We start from the raw sequence: 19170 nt of genomic DNA on the forward strand, positions 1-19170 counted from the left end.
TTCGAATAATAAAGCTGTCGAAAGAATCTTGCACAGCTCCGTTCTTTTCTCATTATACATCTTTATGTAGGGGTCATTTGCGTTTATTTAAATTTTAATGCTTTGTTCTGTTAATGGATCCACTTTAGAAAATATGTTCATTGCTTGCTCCATATAAAATCTACAGATATTATATTTCATATCGTTTTAACACATCTAGTTTCTCAGCAAAGCTTAGACACTTTCTATTAGCTTTTGAAACAACACTACCATCACTTGCTCTCTTGCTCATGTTGAATAGGGATTAAAAATTGCTGGGGGAACCTGAGAAAGTTTTTCTCCAGTACCTGTTCCAGATGCGTGAAAACAAAAGGCCCGCCAAGCTCCGACTGTTGTTTACCACTCATTAGCAAGGCAGCTTCTTTGCGCAAGGCGCTCTTCATTTTTTACAGTAATTTTTTTTTATAATACATATCGGGATTTAGTTATTATTTATATGAAAATGTAATTTTATTTTTTTTTTATTATATTTTGGTCGTAAATACGAATGAAATAAGGATGTAAATTGAATTGGGTGCTAAATGAACTCGGGTTTTAAATGTGAAAAGTTGTTGGTCAAACCTTTGTTATTGGAGGCTTTACTGTACAGGTATTTATAAGTACCATACCCTGTATGTCATTTTTTTTTTCCTAAGTGTTTCTGTCTGAGAAATTAACTGAAGTACCCTCAAAATTACCAGTCAAGAAAGAATCTCCTTTAATACATTGTTTCTTCTGGGAAAATTAGTTTCACATACAGTAAATCCCCAGAGTACGCGTATCAATAGTATGCGACCCCTCTTATACGCGTCTGACCCCCTGAACCGCTCATACACTTGGATCTCGCCCTTGCACTAGCCATCCCACCCAGCATGTTTCGCTAGCTCAGTCTGTTTATCACTTGACCGTGCTCGTTTGAGAAAAAAATCATTGCAATACCAGTTCTCTAATGTGGCTTGGAAATAAAGAAAATATCATATAAAATTATAAATTAAGAAAAATAAAGATCATGGGTGTATGTGTGTGGGAAGAGAATGTATGTATCAAGTCCATGAGCTGTAACTGCGTCGCCGACTCGTCACCCAGCGTCACTCCCCCTCCCCCTATGTGATGTTATGGCATACACACGGCGCATTTGTAGCCATACACGTTTCTTTAGTCAGCTGAGTGACGACCCTGCTGAACTGTGAGTGTTTATTTGTACATTTAACACATTCATTTGGTACCGTAGGTGTTATATTTGAGTTTCTTTGTACATGTAAGGTGTTTGTATGATACTCTTGGTTAAATTATTGCCAAGGCGTCCTTCTTTCACACTAATTCCATGAACAGTTTCCAGGCATTCGTGCTTGTAATATTTTTATTTACTGATGAATTTTACTGTAATCGTGGCCCCCAAGAGGAAAATTAGTGGCAATACTCCTGGTGGTGAGAGTGGGAAAAAGAAAACAAAAACATATTGAACTCTGAAGTTGTGCGTCGGTTACCTTAGTATAAAAAGGGGTTATATATGTATACAGGGGGGGAGGGGGACCCGAATATATGTGAATTTGCACTTATGTGGGGATTCCAGGAACATAACCCTTGTGTACTTTAGACCCTACTCAGCCTACTGTATTGCAATTTCACACCTCACAAGGGGTTTGGGAAGAGAACCCATACAATGGATGAGGATGACCTGTATAATTCTATAAAACTATAGTTAATCACTTCAACTCATTCCTCTACTTCACAAATCTGTAAGAAAGGGGCTTCAAAATATATGGAGATTTCCATTAAATGTAAAAAGATTGGATATACAATAAGGAGAAACAATCAAGATTCAGGGATTTTATTAAATTTTAATGGGAACAACCATAGCATTCAGAAACTCATTTTCTTTAGAATTGTGGGGCTCAGGTATGTGTTGAAAATATGTCTAGAGTTTTGTAGTGTAGCTGATATGGTTACTGTGATGTGATGGACATGATGCTCAGTTTGGATAATATAAAACCCTACCAATTGCATAACCTAAGTGAAGATAATTTAACATCAGGATCATTTCTTCTTTTTATCTCCCTGATATAATCTTTATGCTGTCTGTCTGTTCATTAGTACATCCATGTCTGCACATTATGAGTAGATTTAGTTTTACTCTAGGCATTTCCGTAGAACTTCATATAAAGAATGTTATCGGTAAAGGAATAAGCCTATAGATGTTGATATGTTAGTAAAGGAAACAGGGAGAGGATAAGCTACTGTATTCCAGAAATTGCTCTAGTGTTTAGTTGCTGACATAAAGTGTTGTAAACTGAGTTTGTTTTTAGGTATGAAGGAATAGGATTAAAACTTGAGTGCTTGTAACTACTTTACTTTTATATGCTTAAAATTTCAGAAGGAACGTGATGATTTATGCATAGTTTTCTCTTTGCAGTAAAACTATTCCTGACCAACTGCTGGATATCTCTAATGTGAAGAATTATGAAATAAACTTCCCAACTGGCAAGAAGTTGCAGGAGTACAGAATCATTGTTTGCACAATGGTGACTGCTGCCAGGTAGGTGAATTCCTTTTCATGCAGGTTTTTATACTCCTGAATATATGTATGAGTATGGGGTGAGGAGGGGAGACAAGAGCAGTTCAGAATCTTGGGCATTAAATATGAGATTTCAAAATGGCCAGCAAGTCCACCACCGAGATTGTTGATACAGGTATTAGTATAATAAATACAAAGGTAACTGATGCCGAGATATGTTTTTATACACCCAAACCATTGTGGTGTATCATTTTATAGTGTTGTCTTTTCAGTTTTTGTGTCCATCACATACTTTGTTTCTGCCGATAGAATATGGTAAGAAATTGATAATTCTTGTTTAATAGTTTCATAGGCTTTTTTTAATATATTTGTTTTGAAATTGTAATTTAAAGATTGAATATTTCCCACCCCCCTCCCCCAGGATAGTGTCAGCATCTCTTCCGTCTGGTCATTTAACTCATGTTTTCTTGGATGAGTGTGGACATGCAATGGAACCTGAGGCCATGGTACCATTGGCAGGTATGTTGGCCAAAGATAGCCAGGTAGTGCTGGCTGGGGACCCCTACCAGCTGGGTCCTGTCATAAGAAACTCACAGTGCTACTCCAGTGAAAAGCTCTTCTCAAATAATGGATTGGGTAAGTGTTCTCACAACTACTTTGAATTAGGATGCATTAAATAGGGTGTAATGTTGTTAGAGTATGTCGACTCAACTCATGGTAGGTTAGATTGGTTTTGGTTTAATGAGGCCAAGTGAAAGATCTTATTAGGTTAGGTTACAGCTGGTCTGGATAAGTCAAACTACAGTACAGTATGTCTGGTCTGGATAAGTTAAGATTAGGTGGCCTTAGATTCAGGTTGTCTCTAGTTACTTAGAATTAGTCTTTATACATTCTACTTCTCTATATGTTGATGCAAGAGGAATTAACAAATACTCGGGCATTCGAGTAAATTGCTGAGAGATTGCATCCTGCACTGGCTTGTGCTGAGCGTGTTGGTGGGTAGGCTCAGAATGCATGTGAGCTACAATTGGCGATTACTATCATGTGATTAACTGATGTATCTAGCAGCCTATCCATCATAACACTCTTAGTTCATCGTCTGCTGCCATTGTACAAGCTTGTTCAATTGCACACTGCTGTTTTCACATATGATCTGTGTTGTGCAGTACTGTGCATTATTGTACCAGCATATAATCAGCCAAGAATATCATTAAAGCAGTCTTAAGATGTAAAAAGTGATTACAATTATTGTACTGTAGATTTAGTAAGTGTGAAAGTACCATATGTATTGTACTGTACATAGCAGAGTGGGCAGTAAAGCCTACTGTAGAGGAGTGTGTAGAGGGTATATGTACAGTATATAGTGCATGTACACTCCCTCCTTCATGGAGGGAGAGGAGAATGACAGCAACACCTTCTACAGCAAATGATGCAGGACAAAGGCAGGTATCCTATATCATTATATCACAAGTTCAAGATGACAGCAGCTGCTGGTGAGTACAGTACAGTGTACAGTACTGTGGTATACAGTATTTAGTTTATTTACAATACTGTATATTGTACCTGTACATTAGCGTTTGCATAAATACATGCAGCTGTGTCTGTCCGAGTGCAATCTGACACGGAAACATTCACCAATGCCCGAAATTCTGGGGATGTGCAATTTTTTCAGGGGATAAGAAAAATTGTCTCAATGACCTGGAAATCTTTCAACCCGGAACCACTCTGCACCATTTATTCTGGCTGACGGGGAGATTACTGTACAGTACTGGTATTTGTACCCTTGTCTTTTCCTTTTATCTTTCTCTAGACTCACCCTTTCTCTTGCTCTCAGTCTTGCATTGTTCAGCTTTTGTTTTTGTTTGTTTTGCATTAAATTTCTAGGTAACTCTTCATTATTAGTTTTTCAGGGAGGCTTACTTAACAGATCAACTGAAAAATAATACTGTAGCTAGTTTAGGGGTTCAAGGGCTTTTTAGGCCCACTTTTACTAAAGGCATGATTGTCCCCATCCTACAGACAAATCATATTTGGAGAGATTGATGGAGATGGAGATGTACCAAGACAAAAATGGCACTTTCAACCACCAGGTGGTGACCAAACTGCTCAATAACTACCGCTCACACAAGGATATCCTCAAGGAACCAAATGAGATGTTCTATAGGTCACAGTTGAAGGTAACTATAAATTGTCTACATAATTAAAGTACCATTTATTTGGGGGAGCCCCGAGAAATCGCATTGAAAACTTCATTGTGAGAAAAAGTGATAGTGATGGGAGTTTAGATTCAGAGAGTGACATGTGGGTGAAAGACATTGTGGGAAAATACAGTAAAGCCTCGAATAAAGACGTTAATGTGTCCTCCAATATTGCAGTGCAAGGAGAATCGTTTTTTCGCGAATCATTAATTACCATTAAAATAAAGCAATAATAATGAGATGCGTTCCCATGTGTGACCTTTTCATATCTTTTGTGTGGCTTTTTACCCTCTTTTCCCCCAAAACAATACATTTAATGAAAATTGCAAACTATATTCTTTAAATAATGTTTCTGAATGCACCTTATACAATATAAATGAATAATAATATGGTCACACAAGAGGAGATGGGACGCCATTGTTTTCATTTCTGTTTACAGCCGGGAGTCCGTGACGATAGTTCTACACGAGAAAATGAAGAAAATAAGACCCTGGCTGTAGCTGTAGTAAATTTAATGTAAAAAAATTAATATATATGTTTTAAGCAACATTATTTAATGTTAATAAATGGAACAATCGAAGTAGCGCATTTAAGGATACCGCATCATATATCTTAATGATATGTACAAAAGATTCATTATTGTTTATTACTTAATATGTATTTGATTGAATTAATCTTTATATATGCGAAATGAACAATACAATTCATTATACGTAGAATATTAAAACACACAAAAGGATAACAGATGACATTGTTGTCAGTGTTGACACCCAATGTATACTGTACGTGCGCACTCAAGGAAACATAGTCATTTATCCTAAGAATACGTACAAAAGATTCATTATTGTTTATTACTGAATATGTATTTGATTGAATTAATGTTTATATATGTGCAATGAACAATGCAATTCATTAATAATACAAGAGGAGACAAGACAGCATTGTTTTAGCGAGTGACGATGGTTCTACATAAGAAACTGAAGAAAATATGACTGGTTGTAGCTGTAGTGAACTTAATTTAAAAAAAATTGATTACCTGTATGTACAGTATGTTTGAAGTAATGCTATTTAATGTTAATAAATGGAACAATAGAAGTAGCTAACCACTAATGGTAAAGAAATAAGGCGAGACGATTGGGAATGCTAACGTATGAACAGTATGTGCGTACATGTGAAAACATATCATCATTTCTCAACATATGAATATGAAAGCAACACTTATTTACTGTTGATATATGTTTTTAATAATATTTACGAATGTAAGATTAAAATTCTATTCACCAATGGCGTTAAAGTCTAAAACATAAGGACAGCCAATGAGTATTGTGCGAGTTTTTACTCACATGACGAAGTCATCAGGTTCAACTCTGGCTGAAGCTGTAGCTTTCCATAAAGCTGTTGCTGAAACTGTTACTGAACCTGAAGTTGATGTTGAAGCTGCTTATGATGCTGAATTTGATCGTGTAGCTGAAGTTGATGGTTTAGGCCTTTGAATAATATAGCTCTCGAAAGAACCTTGCACAGCTGCTTTCTTTTCTCATGATACATTTTTATGTAGAAGTCATTTGCGTTTATTTAAATTTTAAGGCTTTGTTCTGTTAATGGATCCACTTCAGAAAATATGTTCATTGCTTGCTCCATATAATATGTACAGATCTCTCACCTTTTTCATATCGTTTTAACACATATAGTTTCTCGGCTAAGCTTAGACACTTTCTATTAGCTTTTTAAATAACACTACCATCAACACTACCATCACTTGCTCTCTTGCTCATGTTGAATAGGGATGCAAAAATGCTGTAAGAAACCTGAGAAAGTTTTTCTCCTGTTCCTGTCCAGATGCGTGAAAATAATAGGCCTGCCAAGCTCAGAGTGTTGTTTACCACTCGTTAGCAAGGCAGCTTCTTTGCGCAAGGCGCTCTTCATTTTTTTTACAATAATTTTTTTTAATACATATCAGGATTTAGTTATTATTTATATGGAAATGTATTTAAATGTAAATTTATTTTATTTTTATTATATTTTGGTAGTAAATATGAATGAAATAAGGATGTAAACTATATTATCTAGGATTTCAAATACGAAAAGTTGTTGGACGAATCGGTGTTATCCGAGGCTTACTGTACAGAGTGCCAAGAATTAATGGATATGGAGAGAAACTGCTAGATATATGCATAGAGGAAGGTTTCATCATAGGGAATGCGTGCTTTAAAGAAGAATGCAATGTATACATGGAGGTTATTGCTCTTAACTTGGCAACTTGTCATACAAGGAGACCTGGAGGTTCTGTGACACCACCTCCTCCCTCTTGTTTCACTTGGTTTTATTATTTTGAGAGCTGCATGGCTTGGCCCTCAACTGATGGCTAAAGATTCCCTACTCTGCCCCATATGCACAAAAATGGAATGCAAAGAACATGAAATGTCCAAGGATGATGGTCGCTGTCCCTACAACTAACTTCAATATTGATGCTTGTCATTTAAGGGTAAAGAGTGATAGTAATACAGTCACAAGAATGGAGGATTAATCCTGAAATTCTTATTTTAAGCACAGCCCAAATTTAGGAGGCTTGAAAATCCTCTTTCCACCCTTGGGTTTGTTACTACAGTACTCATCTGGGAATGCGAAGCTTAGATGATTGTATTAATATGGATTTGCTTGGTTTCATAGATTCACGTTTGTTGTGTGTTGATTGGGCATCCATGTCTCCAGTAAGACTTGTCAGCCTTCAGGGAGCCTGAGGCTGGCTTTACCAGAGGAGGGATGGGTGAAATGACATATCAAAATGGATTACCAGCATCAGTTTAACCATGGGATGATATTAAAAGGAGCCAATCCCAAGTGATATAACCCCATTATAGGCCTTCTTGTAATATAAGTCCTCAATTTTGCATGTATTTTGTGACATTGTATTGGTTTATTTTATCAGTGCAAATAAAAAAAAGAAATATAGGTACAGTATGTATACTTAAATATAATCAGCAAATAACAGTTTGTGTGCACCTTTACAAAATAACTTATCTTTTTAGTAGTGAAAATTTATAGCGTAGTATAATGCACAGCTTAATAATAAATAGTGTACTGTACTTATAAATGAGTTTTGTGTACAGGTGTGTGCAGATCAGGTGTATGTGACTTCTATGTGCAACTGGGAACATTTACCAAAGAAAAATTTCCCTCTCATCTTCCATGCTGCCAGAGGCAGAGATGACCGAGAGGGAACTTCACCCAGCTTCTTCAATGCTCTTGAGGTTTGTCTGCCTGCTTATTGAGAATCCTTATCTAACATAACATAACCTGCCTAGCTATGACACTTAATATTACACATGAGTAGTTTGTCTTAGTGTTTAACCCTTTAGGTGGATCTTTGTTCAAATGGAAGGGGTTGGAAACTAAGGTTTTAATAGGTTTACATAATAAACTTTGTGATAGCAGGTTTGGTACAGTGCAGTCATGATAATTCACATGTTAGGTACCAGAAGACATTGTGACTTATCAAATTGCAAATTATAGTTTAATTTATTTAAATAAAAATATTTTGTTAGATTCCAGAAGCCCAAAATTACTCATGAACTGTTCCACAACTGCTTTAAAAACACTAAATATCATACATTAACAAATACAGTAACACTTAGACATTGTCAAAAGGTAGTTATATATTACATAAAACAAATTCCCTTATCATAATCAACCTCTGGGTGACAATAAAATACCCCCTGTATGTCAACATCAAGACAGGCATGGGCTGGCTGGCTAGTTAGTCAGCTGGTCGCCCTATGTAAACCTACCACCAGGAATTTAAATGACAATATTTCATATAGGAATGCGTGGGTTTTTTTGGGGGGGGGGGGAATTTGTAATTTTACGATAATGTTTCACTAACCAGGCACCAAAATCAACCTTAAAAATATGGAAATTATGGTGAAATTGCAAACATTACTATTGTTTTAATGGCATTGTGGGGGTGAGGGAGTCTCCTGTAGCAGAGGGGAGGGAATTTCCTGTTCAATCCAGCCAGCCCAACTGCCCTACCTCCCATCTCTCCCACACAGAATTCACTTCCCACTCTTCATTTTTCTTATTTGTATATTATATTTTCTTTATTTCTAAGTTACATTAGTGCATTGAGACGATATTTCCACAACTTTTATTGTTTCTTCTGTCGATAAACACTTTCGGCCACGAATTATGAATATAGGTATACTTCTGACAATGAAGTGGATGTAATCACAAAATCCACTGCATTCTGGTATTTAAGAACGTGAGTTTGTGTTTCACAAATTATCATGATGGCACTAGTTAAGCAAGTGAGCCTTCACTAATTTGATACTGTCATTTATGGGCTCTATTAATAATGATTTCTTGTCAAACTCTGGTGACCATACTTCATTAATTATTACGCTTGCTTTAGTGTTAATGGAATTAGAACAGTTGTATCAGCACTAAATCACCATATCTTGTGCATTTTTGTTTTACCCAGGTGTCTACTGTGATTGGCTATGTGAAGAAGCTCCTTGATACTCGCAGTCCCAAAGTCATGGCCAGGGATATAGGAATAATTACTCCCTATAGGAGGCAAGTGGAAAAGGTGAGTTTCTAATGCAGGTTTTTTTACTGGGAGATGGTAGATATGAACAAGGTGTTGCAAAAGGCATGTAATATGTCTAAACAATTTGACCTGGACCTTTTGACACTAAAACCCATAAGCTTCTGAATGTGTAAGGGAAAATCCTAAGTAAACAATGGTGTAAGGTATGTGCTAATATGGCATAGTGTTTACAGATAGACAGTTCCCAGTCACTGTATGGTTTGCAGTGGACATATTCAAACAACATGATTTTTGGGTGTAATTTGATTTGGTTACATCAAATTGTTTTGTTTTAGGGGTTGGGACGCACTGAATCGATCCCCTTTATTCTTCGATTGTTATATGAAGGACTGAGGGAGATGGTGAACATGTTGCAAATAATAATGTCTTCTGAAGATGCAGAAAACTTCTGGATATACTGTAGTACTAACAAGAGTTTTTTATCTGTCCTATAAGAGAGAGAGAGAGAAACCATTTACAGTATTACCTCTGTATACTGAACTTCTATATACCGTACCAAAATTCACTAAATACCATACTGCTCCTAAGATTCCAGTACAAACTCCCTGGGTTATGGATGAGTTCTGTTCCTGGAGGCTATCCATTAGCCAGAATGATCCTTCCATAGGTAATCATTGAACACACAAAGTACTCATAATGTTTATACATGTACTGTACAGTTACTATACAGGTATGGGATCATTTATCCGAATACAGTACTTGGGACATGGGGGTGCTGGATAGAGTTTTTTCTGGAACTTGGAGCACCAAGCTTAAAATGTACAAAATGTCCTGTAAACCCTCTTTCACTGCCTGTGAAGATTGTTCAGATCACTAGATTCACCCCTAAAAGTAGCTTTATCTGTACACTGTAACATTAAAACTTTTAAATTATAGGCATATAAACAACAAAAACAAGAGTATGTCAACAGCATCAATAAAAGCATAAAGAGGGCAAAAGTGATACAAGTTAGTGTTCAAACTGCGTCGCAGTCGCCCCTGGTGCTTGCCTTAGCAACGCAGCAGCATCCCGAGCAATGGTGCTCCGCCACGGACCATCTGACCTCCACACATTCGACACACAGTTTCACTGTGAAAGCCCGTTGATGAAACTTTATACCTATTGCTGTATGATAATTATTTATTTTATTTATATATGCACTTTTGTATCTCGGACTGTGTGTGTGTAACGAGTGAAACATTAAGAAAAATCAAGAAAATTGTATACAGTATATCTACCTGAAATTATGAATTTGAAATACTTTTTACCTTACCATAATTTTCTGTTATGTTTTTCTTCAGTTTCTGTATATAAGATTGAGTGTGTATGTACAGTAATTAGAAAAAGAAAAAATTACATGCAATATCTACGCTCAATCCAGGAATTATTTGGGGCTCATTTTAAATAGGACTTATGGGACAGTAAATCCGAAGATGAAAATTACGGTAAGCAACAGGAAAATTAAACGAGCAAAATTTTGTGTATTTGTGAAGTAACATTAGCTGTGATGGTAGATGTGCAAAAGAAATCATAACAAGGATAAGTTAAGCAAAAACAGCATTTAAAAATCTAAAAGATCTAATGAAAAAGGATATTAACTTCAATTTGAGAAAAAGGCTGCTGAAAGACGAGGGCTACTATTTGGGTCAGAAGCGTAGACACGTAGAGCAGACACCAGAAAGAGGTCGGAGGACTTTGAAATGTGGTGTTACAGTATAAGCGAATGCTAAGAAAGAGTTACACTGACAGGAAAACTAATGAAGTCATGCTAAGGTTAGCAAAAACTTCAAGAGAAATACTGTACTTGAAATGTACAGAAAAAGAAAAATGGGATACTTTGATTATATAATTAGGGATGAGGGGATAATAACAGAACTATTAATGGGCAAAGTTGAGGGTAGGAGGGCCAGGGGAAGGCAGAGACTGGGATGGATTAATAAAATTATAAACTGGGTCCCTAGAGAGATGCAAAGCCTTGAAGGATTGGTAAAAACAGCTAGAGAACATTAGCCCTCTCAGCCTCTCACGATGCCTTTGTGGCGTCGAACATAAAAGGCGAAAAAACTTACGCTCAGCCTCGCTACGCCAACGTGGTGTTCAATGGGCTATATTTTCAAATATAACTCGAAACTATTCAGTGAAACTGACTCAACTTTGGACGCCATTTGACAGATGTCGTATTCTTTGTGTGGGCCTTGTTACCTTCCCCGAGATGGTCTTGGTCATCGTGTGCATGGCAGTGTAGTAGGAAGCCAGTGTCGCTCAGCCCTTTAAATTTTCCATGTGTTTTGTGTTATATTATTTTTCCTTATACCACAATATTCTACATGCTTTGTTCTTTATTTTGGTATACTGTATATTACATATCAATGAACACCGTAATACAAGGAAAATGTGAATGGAAATCGATGTGTTACTAAGCATTTTCCTGCCTTTTCAACTTATACAATACTCAAGTAAAGTAGCTTAAATTTCAAGAATTTTAGTTTTTTTATGGCTTCATACAATTTTTCAGACAATTTTATGCTGTAAGAGATCCCATTACAATTAATAAAACAATTGCCTGGCAGTGAAATGAGCCCTAACCAAAAAATTATTTTTCAACGATTTTTCGGCCACAACCTCCAAGACTGAGAGTAAGTTTTCATGCACGTATGCGTCTCAGGTTCCAAGGCTGAGAGGGTTAGAGTGGAGGACTGATCGCCAACCCTCATATCTGAGGACTGTACTCATTGATTGATGATAGAGTATTCGTAAAGTCAGAGATCCATAACCCGGGAAGTTTCTGTACTGTATTACCCTTTTATACCGAACAAATTCCCTATACAGTGCAGTATACCAAAAAACTCCATATACCATACTGGCTGCTTGCCAGTTATTTTGGTATGGAGAGGTAATTGTATTAAATTTTCTCCATAAAGGTGCTTTGAACTATTTAACAAGTATTTGGGGTACTTTCCAGCTTACTTAATATTGTAGAAAGGGGTTGTTGTTTAAGGATTATGCATATATTATATTTTGCCATTTTGCAAATGGAAAGTTTACTGATTGGCCCATACTTGCAGTACAGTACAGGTATAACCAATCCTTCAGGAACTTGAAATTTCCTGTAAAGTATTTCAATTATCTTATATTTCATGAACAATTTATCTGTAATTGCATAATTAATTTTTTCAACAGATCAGGAATCAATTGAGGAAAGTTCATAACACAAATAACTTGAAGGTGGGCTCCCCAGAGGAGTTTCAAGGGGATGAGCGTCGTGTCATTATCATCTCCACTGTCCGTGCATCTGCTGATCAACTGGCTAATGACCAAGTTTTCAAACTTGGATTCTTACGGAATCCAAAGGTACCACAAATGTTTTTCTGCTACTAAAACTATGGAGTGTAACTTTGAAAAAGGAGCCATTTTAAGATTGGAACTTTCTGAGTGTATCATCATATTCTGGTGTCTATTTTTGAGAGTACTGTATTGGAGTGTCAAAGTTGTAGAGGTGTTAAGGCCTTTTGTATGGTGTATGTTATTCATTAATGCCTAGCCACACCCTTCATAAACTTATACAGCACTGTATATCTCCCAAATTCTTCATTCCTCTTCCATAAATTTTTCATTTCACTTGCCTGAGTTGTTTACTACTCTACCTGAGTGTGTTGTCCATATCTGTTTCCTGAGCTGTATCATTGGAAGGTTGGCAAGGAAGAGTGCAAAAATTATAGAGGAACCTGTGTGCTGCGTACATATCTGGGGAATAGTGCGGGAGAGTGGTGATTGATAGTGTAAGGAAAATATTAGTGCAGTACAATCATCCCCTAATTGGTCTGGATGTTATGTACCTAAAAGAGGTCGAGATGGTTTGATGTGCAATTGATTCAAACTTGACTACTTTTAGGAAATGAGTGAATGAAAGATGTACTGTACACTGATGAGTCATTTGCCGAAGGCTAAGAGAGAAGAATTTATCCCTGGAAATTCAAGCTACAGAAATGAGTTGCCTGAGGACTGCATCTGGGAGGTTTAACTGCCGAATGGTTCGACAGTTAGATGACGTCACGTCTTAAGGGTGAGAGAATCCCGCAACGTGGACTCAATCAACGTTTATTGATTGATATGGTCAAAACCTGTAAAAGTTAGACACTCGTTAACTACTGAATGCATTCCATTACATGTATACATTACATTATACGTCGGTTAGTAAATACAGTAAAGCCTCGAATAAAGACGTTAATATGTCCTCCAATATTGCAGCGCAAGGTGAATCATCGTATCGTGAATCATTAATTACCATTAAAATAAAGCAATAATAATGAGATGCATTCCCTAGTGTGGCTGTTTACCCACTTTTTGCCCAAAACAATACAATTATTGAAAAATGCTAACTCTATTCCTTAAATAATGTTTATGAATGGACCTTATACAATATAAAATAATAATAATATGGTCACACACGAGGAGATGGGACGCCATTGTTTTCTTTAGTGTTAACAGCCGGGAGTCCGTGACGATAGTTCTACATGAGAAAATAATACCCTGGTTGCAGCTGTAGTAAAATTAATGTATAAAAATGAATATACATGTATATGTTTTAAGTAATGTTATTAATGTTAATAAATGTAACAATAGAAGTAGCTAACCACTAATGGCAAAGAAAAAAAAGTGGGATGGATTGGGAACGCCAACATATACGTGCGCATTTAAGGATACCCCGTCATTTATCTTTTGAAGAATTTGTACAAAAGATTCATTATTGTTTATTACTGAATATGTATTTGATTGAATTAATCTTTATATATGCGAAATGAACAATAGGATTCATTAATAATGCGTAGAATATTAAAACACACAAGAGGTTAAGAGACGGCATTGTTGTCGGTGTTTACACCCATACTGTCAGTTATCCACCTGAAACTGAAGAAAATAAGACCCTGGTTGTTGTTGTCGTAAAATTAATGTAAAAAAATATGTATGTTTTAATTAATGTTAATTAATGTACAGTAGAAATAACCACTGATATTCAAGAAAAAAAGTGAGACTGATAGTGGAACGCCAATGTATACCTGCACACTCAAGGACACAGTCATATATCTTAAGAATATGTACAAAAGATTCAATATTGTTATTTTACTGAATATGTATTTGATTGAATTAATGTTTAAACAGGTGTATATGTGAAATGAACAATGCAATTCAGTAATAATACATAGCATATTAAAACACACAAGAGGAGACAAAGCGACATTGTTTTCGTGAGTGACGATGGTTCTACATGAGAAACTGAAGAAAATAAGACCCTGGTTGTAGCTGTAGTGAACTTAATGTAAAAAAAATGAATACCTGTATGTATGTTTTAAGTAATGTTATTTAATGTTAATAAATGGAATAATAGAAGTAGCTAACCACTAATGGTAAAGAAATAAAGCGAGACGATTGGGAACGCTAACGTATGTGCAGTAAGTGTGTAAATGTGAGAGAAAATGATACAGCAAGGTTGTCTTGTAATAGGGTAGAATGAAACCTCATCCATTGTTGTCACCCCCTCCAAGTTGAGCTTCCTAGGAATATAAGACATCACATAGGCAGAAAACATTCAATCCCCTTCCCAAAGTTTTTTGTAATTTTTTTCTCATCACTTTTGAAATTCTACTTTCACATTTAGCCAATTCATCTCATTCTACGTTAACTTCACCAACTGTTTAACATATATATATATTGACGCACACTGGTAAAACAAAGTATTTTTCCTTCAGAGGTTCAACGTGTCTGTGACACGTGCCAAGGCACTCCTCATCATCGTGGGCTGTCCTGAAATCCTCCAGCTGGATGAGTAAGTTTTGTATTTGCCTATATTGTATTGAACTTCAATTTCTTCACAATAAAATTTCATATTTGGCCCTCAATGAAATGTTTTTGGTTCAATTCCAGATTAGTGTTGAGGACTGGGTTCCTTCCTTGTTCTTTGACTAGTTTAATTTGTAATGTAACGATCCAGATAATTAAAGCATTTTGATATGCTGATAATTAATGTCATCATTCCCCTGTGAGGTTTAGTAACCTAATCATTAATGTGAATGTATTACAGCAAGTGAATATAGATACAGTAAATTTTATTTGCTCTTAACTCTGTCCATTTTGCAGTACAGCAGAAGTGTTGAAAGATTGGAAAAGGGGTAAGAAATTACAATGCAAATAATTTATGTAATTATTACAGGCACTGGGGCAAGCTTCTAGACTTCATTCGGCAGAGAGGAGGATACCGAGGTCATTCATATTCTCGTGGCGGTCTTGATGACTTTGATGACATTCTGACAAGATTTGAAAATCTCAACCTTCGTAAGTTTTGTTTAGATAAATTAGTGTGTAATTATAAAAGTAGTAGTAGTAGTGATAATGATGAGGATATTAATAATAATAATATAATATAAAGTAAATTTATATCTAAGGATTGGGCACATACTAAATAACTTTGGATCCAAGAGTACAGTGAATGAAGTACAATGAAAAACCCTTAGTGTTGGATTATTGAAGTCACAGCTATATTGTTACTCAAACAGAATCTGTCATTCAAGTGTACATATCAGCAAATAAGGCCCAACTATTCAAAATAACAGGCAGCATATTACACAAACACAGATAGGCTTATTTAAGCTCATATATATTAGCTCAATTTTTTTGATGCCATATGGCAGCAGGGTCTACCATCAGACAACACATTATGCTTCCAATATCTTCCCAGGTGATAGTACCACCCTGCTTGATAGCTGCCTACGTATCTTAAAGTTTCATCATTCCATCGGTAGTACTGTAGATTAAGTGAACCAACAGGGGTGAGATGGACATTTTTGGGTCACATGAAGGGAAACATCATAGCTGAACAAAGCTGTTACAGCAGCTCGAGTGAATGAATGACTGTGAAGGAAAGGAGAGTTTGTATTTGCTTATGCATACTGTTACCCAGCAGGACTGAGTTTGCAAGATTTGATAAATTATTAAAAAGGAAACTTTCTTTAGTGGTCCTCAGTCTAATATACTGTACACATATCTTCAGAATTTTCAAGTTTTGGAGTTGCATCTTCAACATATTTTACAATATCTACTTTTTTCTCATCATGCTCTTTCACACATGCTTCCTAACTCATTTGTTTATTGTGTTATTATTTTTACAGGTCCAGTATTAGGAGAAGATGTAAGTGCTCGAGAGTTGGCCGAGGCCCCCGAGTGGCGCGCGGAGCACTAACAGAGATGCATAGGTCTTAAGCTCGTTCACACAAGAGGCCTTATAGAAGTCATACACAGTAGACATGACAATCAAGGTGGGGGTTTAGTCTTCACTCTCAGATGATATTGTTGTGGATTATTAGTTTTTAGAGCTCTCTTATTAATGAACAAGCATTTCATAGACTGAGCAAAATAAGTGATTAAAAGACTGATAGATTATATATTTGTCTGGGGGCATTAGAACATCACTTAAGGAGACAAGGAATTTAATGTGATGGTGCTTTTTATTGTGATGTAGCATTTTACTACTGATATGTTCCTTTAATGTAAAATATTTTCTTCTCCATTTTTAAGACACGAAGTCCCTTAAAGTGTTTTATATTTTGTGGATAGGCTAGTTTCTGGTGCCAACTTGTACATAACACATGCAGGTTGTACACTGATATTTGAAAAAAAAAAATTATTGTTGTGGTGTCACTTTTCCAACTTTGTTCTTAGATATAATAAGCATCCAGTTTTAATTATATTTGTATTTTTTATATTTTGATTGCTTTGTATTAGATACAGTAAAACCTCGATACACCAGACTAATTGGGACAGACCCCAGTCTGGAAAATGCGAAGTCCGAAAAAAGCAAATCTGTGGGGGAGGGGGGGGGCTGGACTGGACATAACACTGCTGATCAGGAGTTTCAAGAAAGTCACTTGTTATACAGATGAACCCCGATAATCAACGTCCCATTGACCGTCGATTCGTAAAATCGACAAGTACATACTGTACAGTATAGGGGAAATACCCAGAGTTTTGACAATTGGCAGAGCTGGTGTGGTGCGAATTCTTGCCGCAAGAGGACTCTGCGCGCTGCTTCCGACTCATTCCCACCATCTTTGCTATTGTTTACACTTACTATGTCTTTTTTTTTTAACTACTTCGTGTGCTACTCAATCATGTTTAAACACCCCTGTGATAGTTCATCTTATGCAGGGCAACTTGATGTGATGTGATAAAGTATAATAAAAGTGGTGATGGACCAACAAAGAGTGGTAGAGACCTGAACTTGCCACCCTAGACTGTCTCTGCCATCCTCAACACAGGTAAATAAGTCTCAATTTATGCTTTACATTGCTGGTTGAAGGCTTATTATGGTTGCTTTATTTTCTTGCTTGACAGTGTGCAATACAGAGATATATCTTGACTAGATGGGAGTTTTTGATGGGTGGCCTGCCCCTAACCCACTGAATTTATGTTCTTATAGGATTAATTGCTTCAATAACCGTTGATTCACTAACCAGTGACACTACCTGGTCCCTATATGCGTCTGTTATCGGGGTATGCCTGTACAGTACTGTAATTACTGCAATTCAACAACTAAGGTCTAGTCTTTAAGTGCATAACAAGGTTAGTAAAACACATCTACAATAAAAAAAATGAGATGAAATTTTCTGAGTTGAAAATCAGACAAAGTCTGGTTGTCGACAACTATTTTTACCGAGATGATTGTTTCGTACTGTCAAGTTTTATATGTAAAAATCCACAGAATTTGTCTTATGAATATAGAAAAAAACTGTATACTGTACAGTAGTATAAAATAGAAATAAAGAAAAATTAAGTCTAAAGGTATATTGTGTGTGGGAGAGAAGAGTGGTTTGGGTGGGGTGTGGTGACCCCCGTATCCCATTAACATGTGTTTATGCAATTTCACCATAATTTTCATATCATTTAGGTTCATTTGCTGCTGGGTTGATATAATTTTATTATAAATAGTCATCTTTCCTGAAAAAAGAATCCCACACTCAGCACCATGAGTCATTGTGGTCGTTTGGATACATTGCCAACAGCTGATCAACCTAGTTCCCTCGTTTGCTTATCACAGCATCTGTCTTGAGCAGTGAGTCAATAGTACTGCAGTGAATGTATCATCACTTCATTTTCTTCATTATGTAAACAAATATACTAACATTTGGAAACTTCTCATGACCTTAAATAACAATGAATAGTTTATTATTATAAAAATTCTACCTTTGGTTTGCTTAATAATTATCCTGACAGTGTTACAGCCGAATATAATTTGCATTGCTGGAATTCTTGTAAGATAGCGATTAATTTGAGTATAAACATCACTTATTTTGCACACACACACACACACACACACACACACACACACACACACACACACACACACACACACACACACACACACACACACACACACACACACACGGGAATGAACCTTTTTTGTGGGGGTGAGGGGTGTTGCGGTCACTTTTACCCCCCAATAGAGGTGGGTTGTTGACAGCAGGAGGTAGGAAGATTAATGCAAACTCTAGGATTATGAAAGCAGGGGGGTTTAATTTTTTGCTTCTAAAATGTCACTGACTCAACTTAGGAGAATATAACTTGCATTGCTGGAATTCTTGTAAGATGGCGATTAATTTGAGTATACATAAACATCCCATATTTTGCACCATACATAATAATTTTAGTAATTAACGTAGTACATTTGAGTACAGGCTGTGATAATTTATTGAGTACAGGCTGTGATAATTTATGTGTTTAGTTTCAAAGCTTTGTTACATCACTAATGTATAATGAGTCCCCATATACCCTGGTTTATTCATTGATCAATTGTAAGGCA

General features: G+C 36.3%; 1 protein-coding gene across 3 annotated transcripts in view; it reads left to right on the forward strand.

Annotated features, from left to right (window-relative positions):
• Positions 1–18558, forward strand: part of LOC121868051 (putative helicase mov-10-B.1) — a 66411-nt gene extending 47853 nt beyond the window's left edge. For all 3 annotated transcript variants that reach the window (XM_042368319.1, XM_042368318.1, XM_042368320.1), the window contains 9 exons: positions 2432–2554; positions 2955–3169; positions 4553–4710; positions 7842–7982; positions 9212–9319; positions 12501–12671; positions 15068–15144; positions 15529–15650; positions 16484–18558. In XM_042368319.1, the coding sequence (XP_042224253.1) occupies positions 2432–2554; positions 2955–3169; positions 4553–4710; positions 7842–7982; positions 9212–9319; positions 12501–12671; positions 15068–15144; positions 15529–15650; positions 16484–16554 (1186 nt within the window). In that variant the 3' untranslated portion in view covers positions 16555–18558. The remainder of the gene's footprint in view (positions 1–2431; positions 2555–2954; positions 3170–4552; positions 4711–7841; positions 7983–9211; positions 9320–12500; positions 12672–15067; positions 15145–15528; positions 15651–16483) is intronic.
• Positions 18559–19170: the final 612 nt, after the last annotated feature.

Source organism: Homarus americanus, unplaced genomic scaffold, assembly GCF_018991925.1.
Source record: "Homarus americanus isolate GMGI-L3 unplaced genomic scaffold, GMGI_Hamer_2.0 scaffold37032, whole genome shotgun sequence".
Taxonomy (NCBI): domain Eukaryota; kingdom Metazoa; phylum Arthropoda; class Malacostraca; order Decapoda; family Nephropidae; genus Homarus; species Homarus americanus.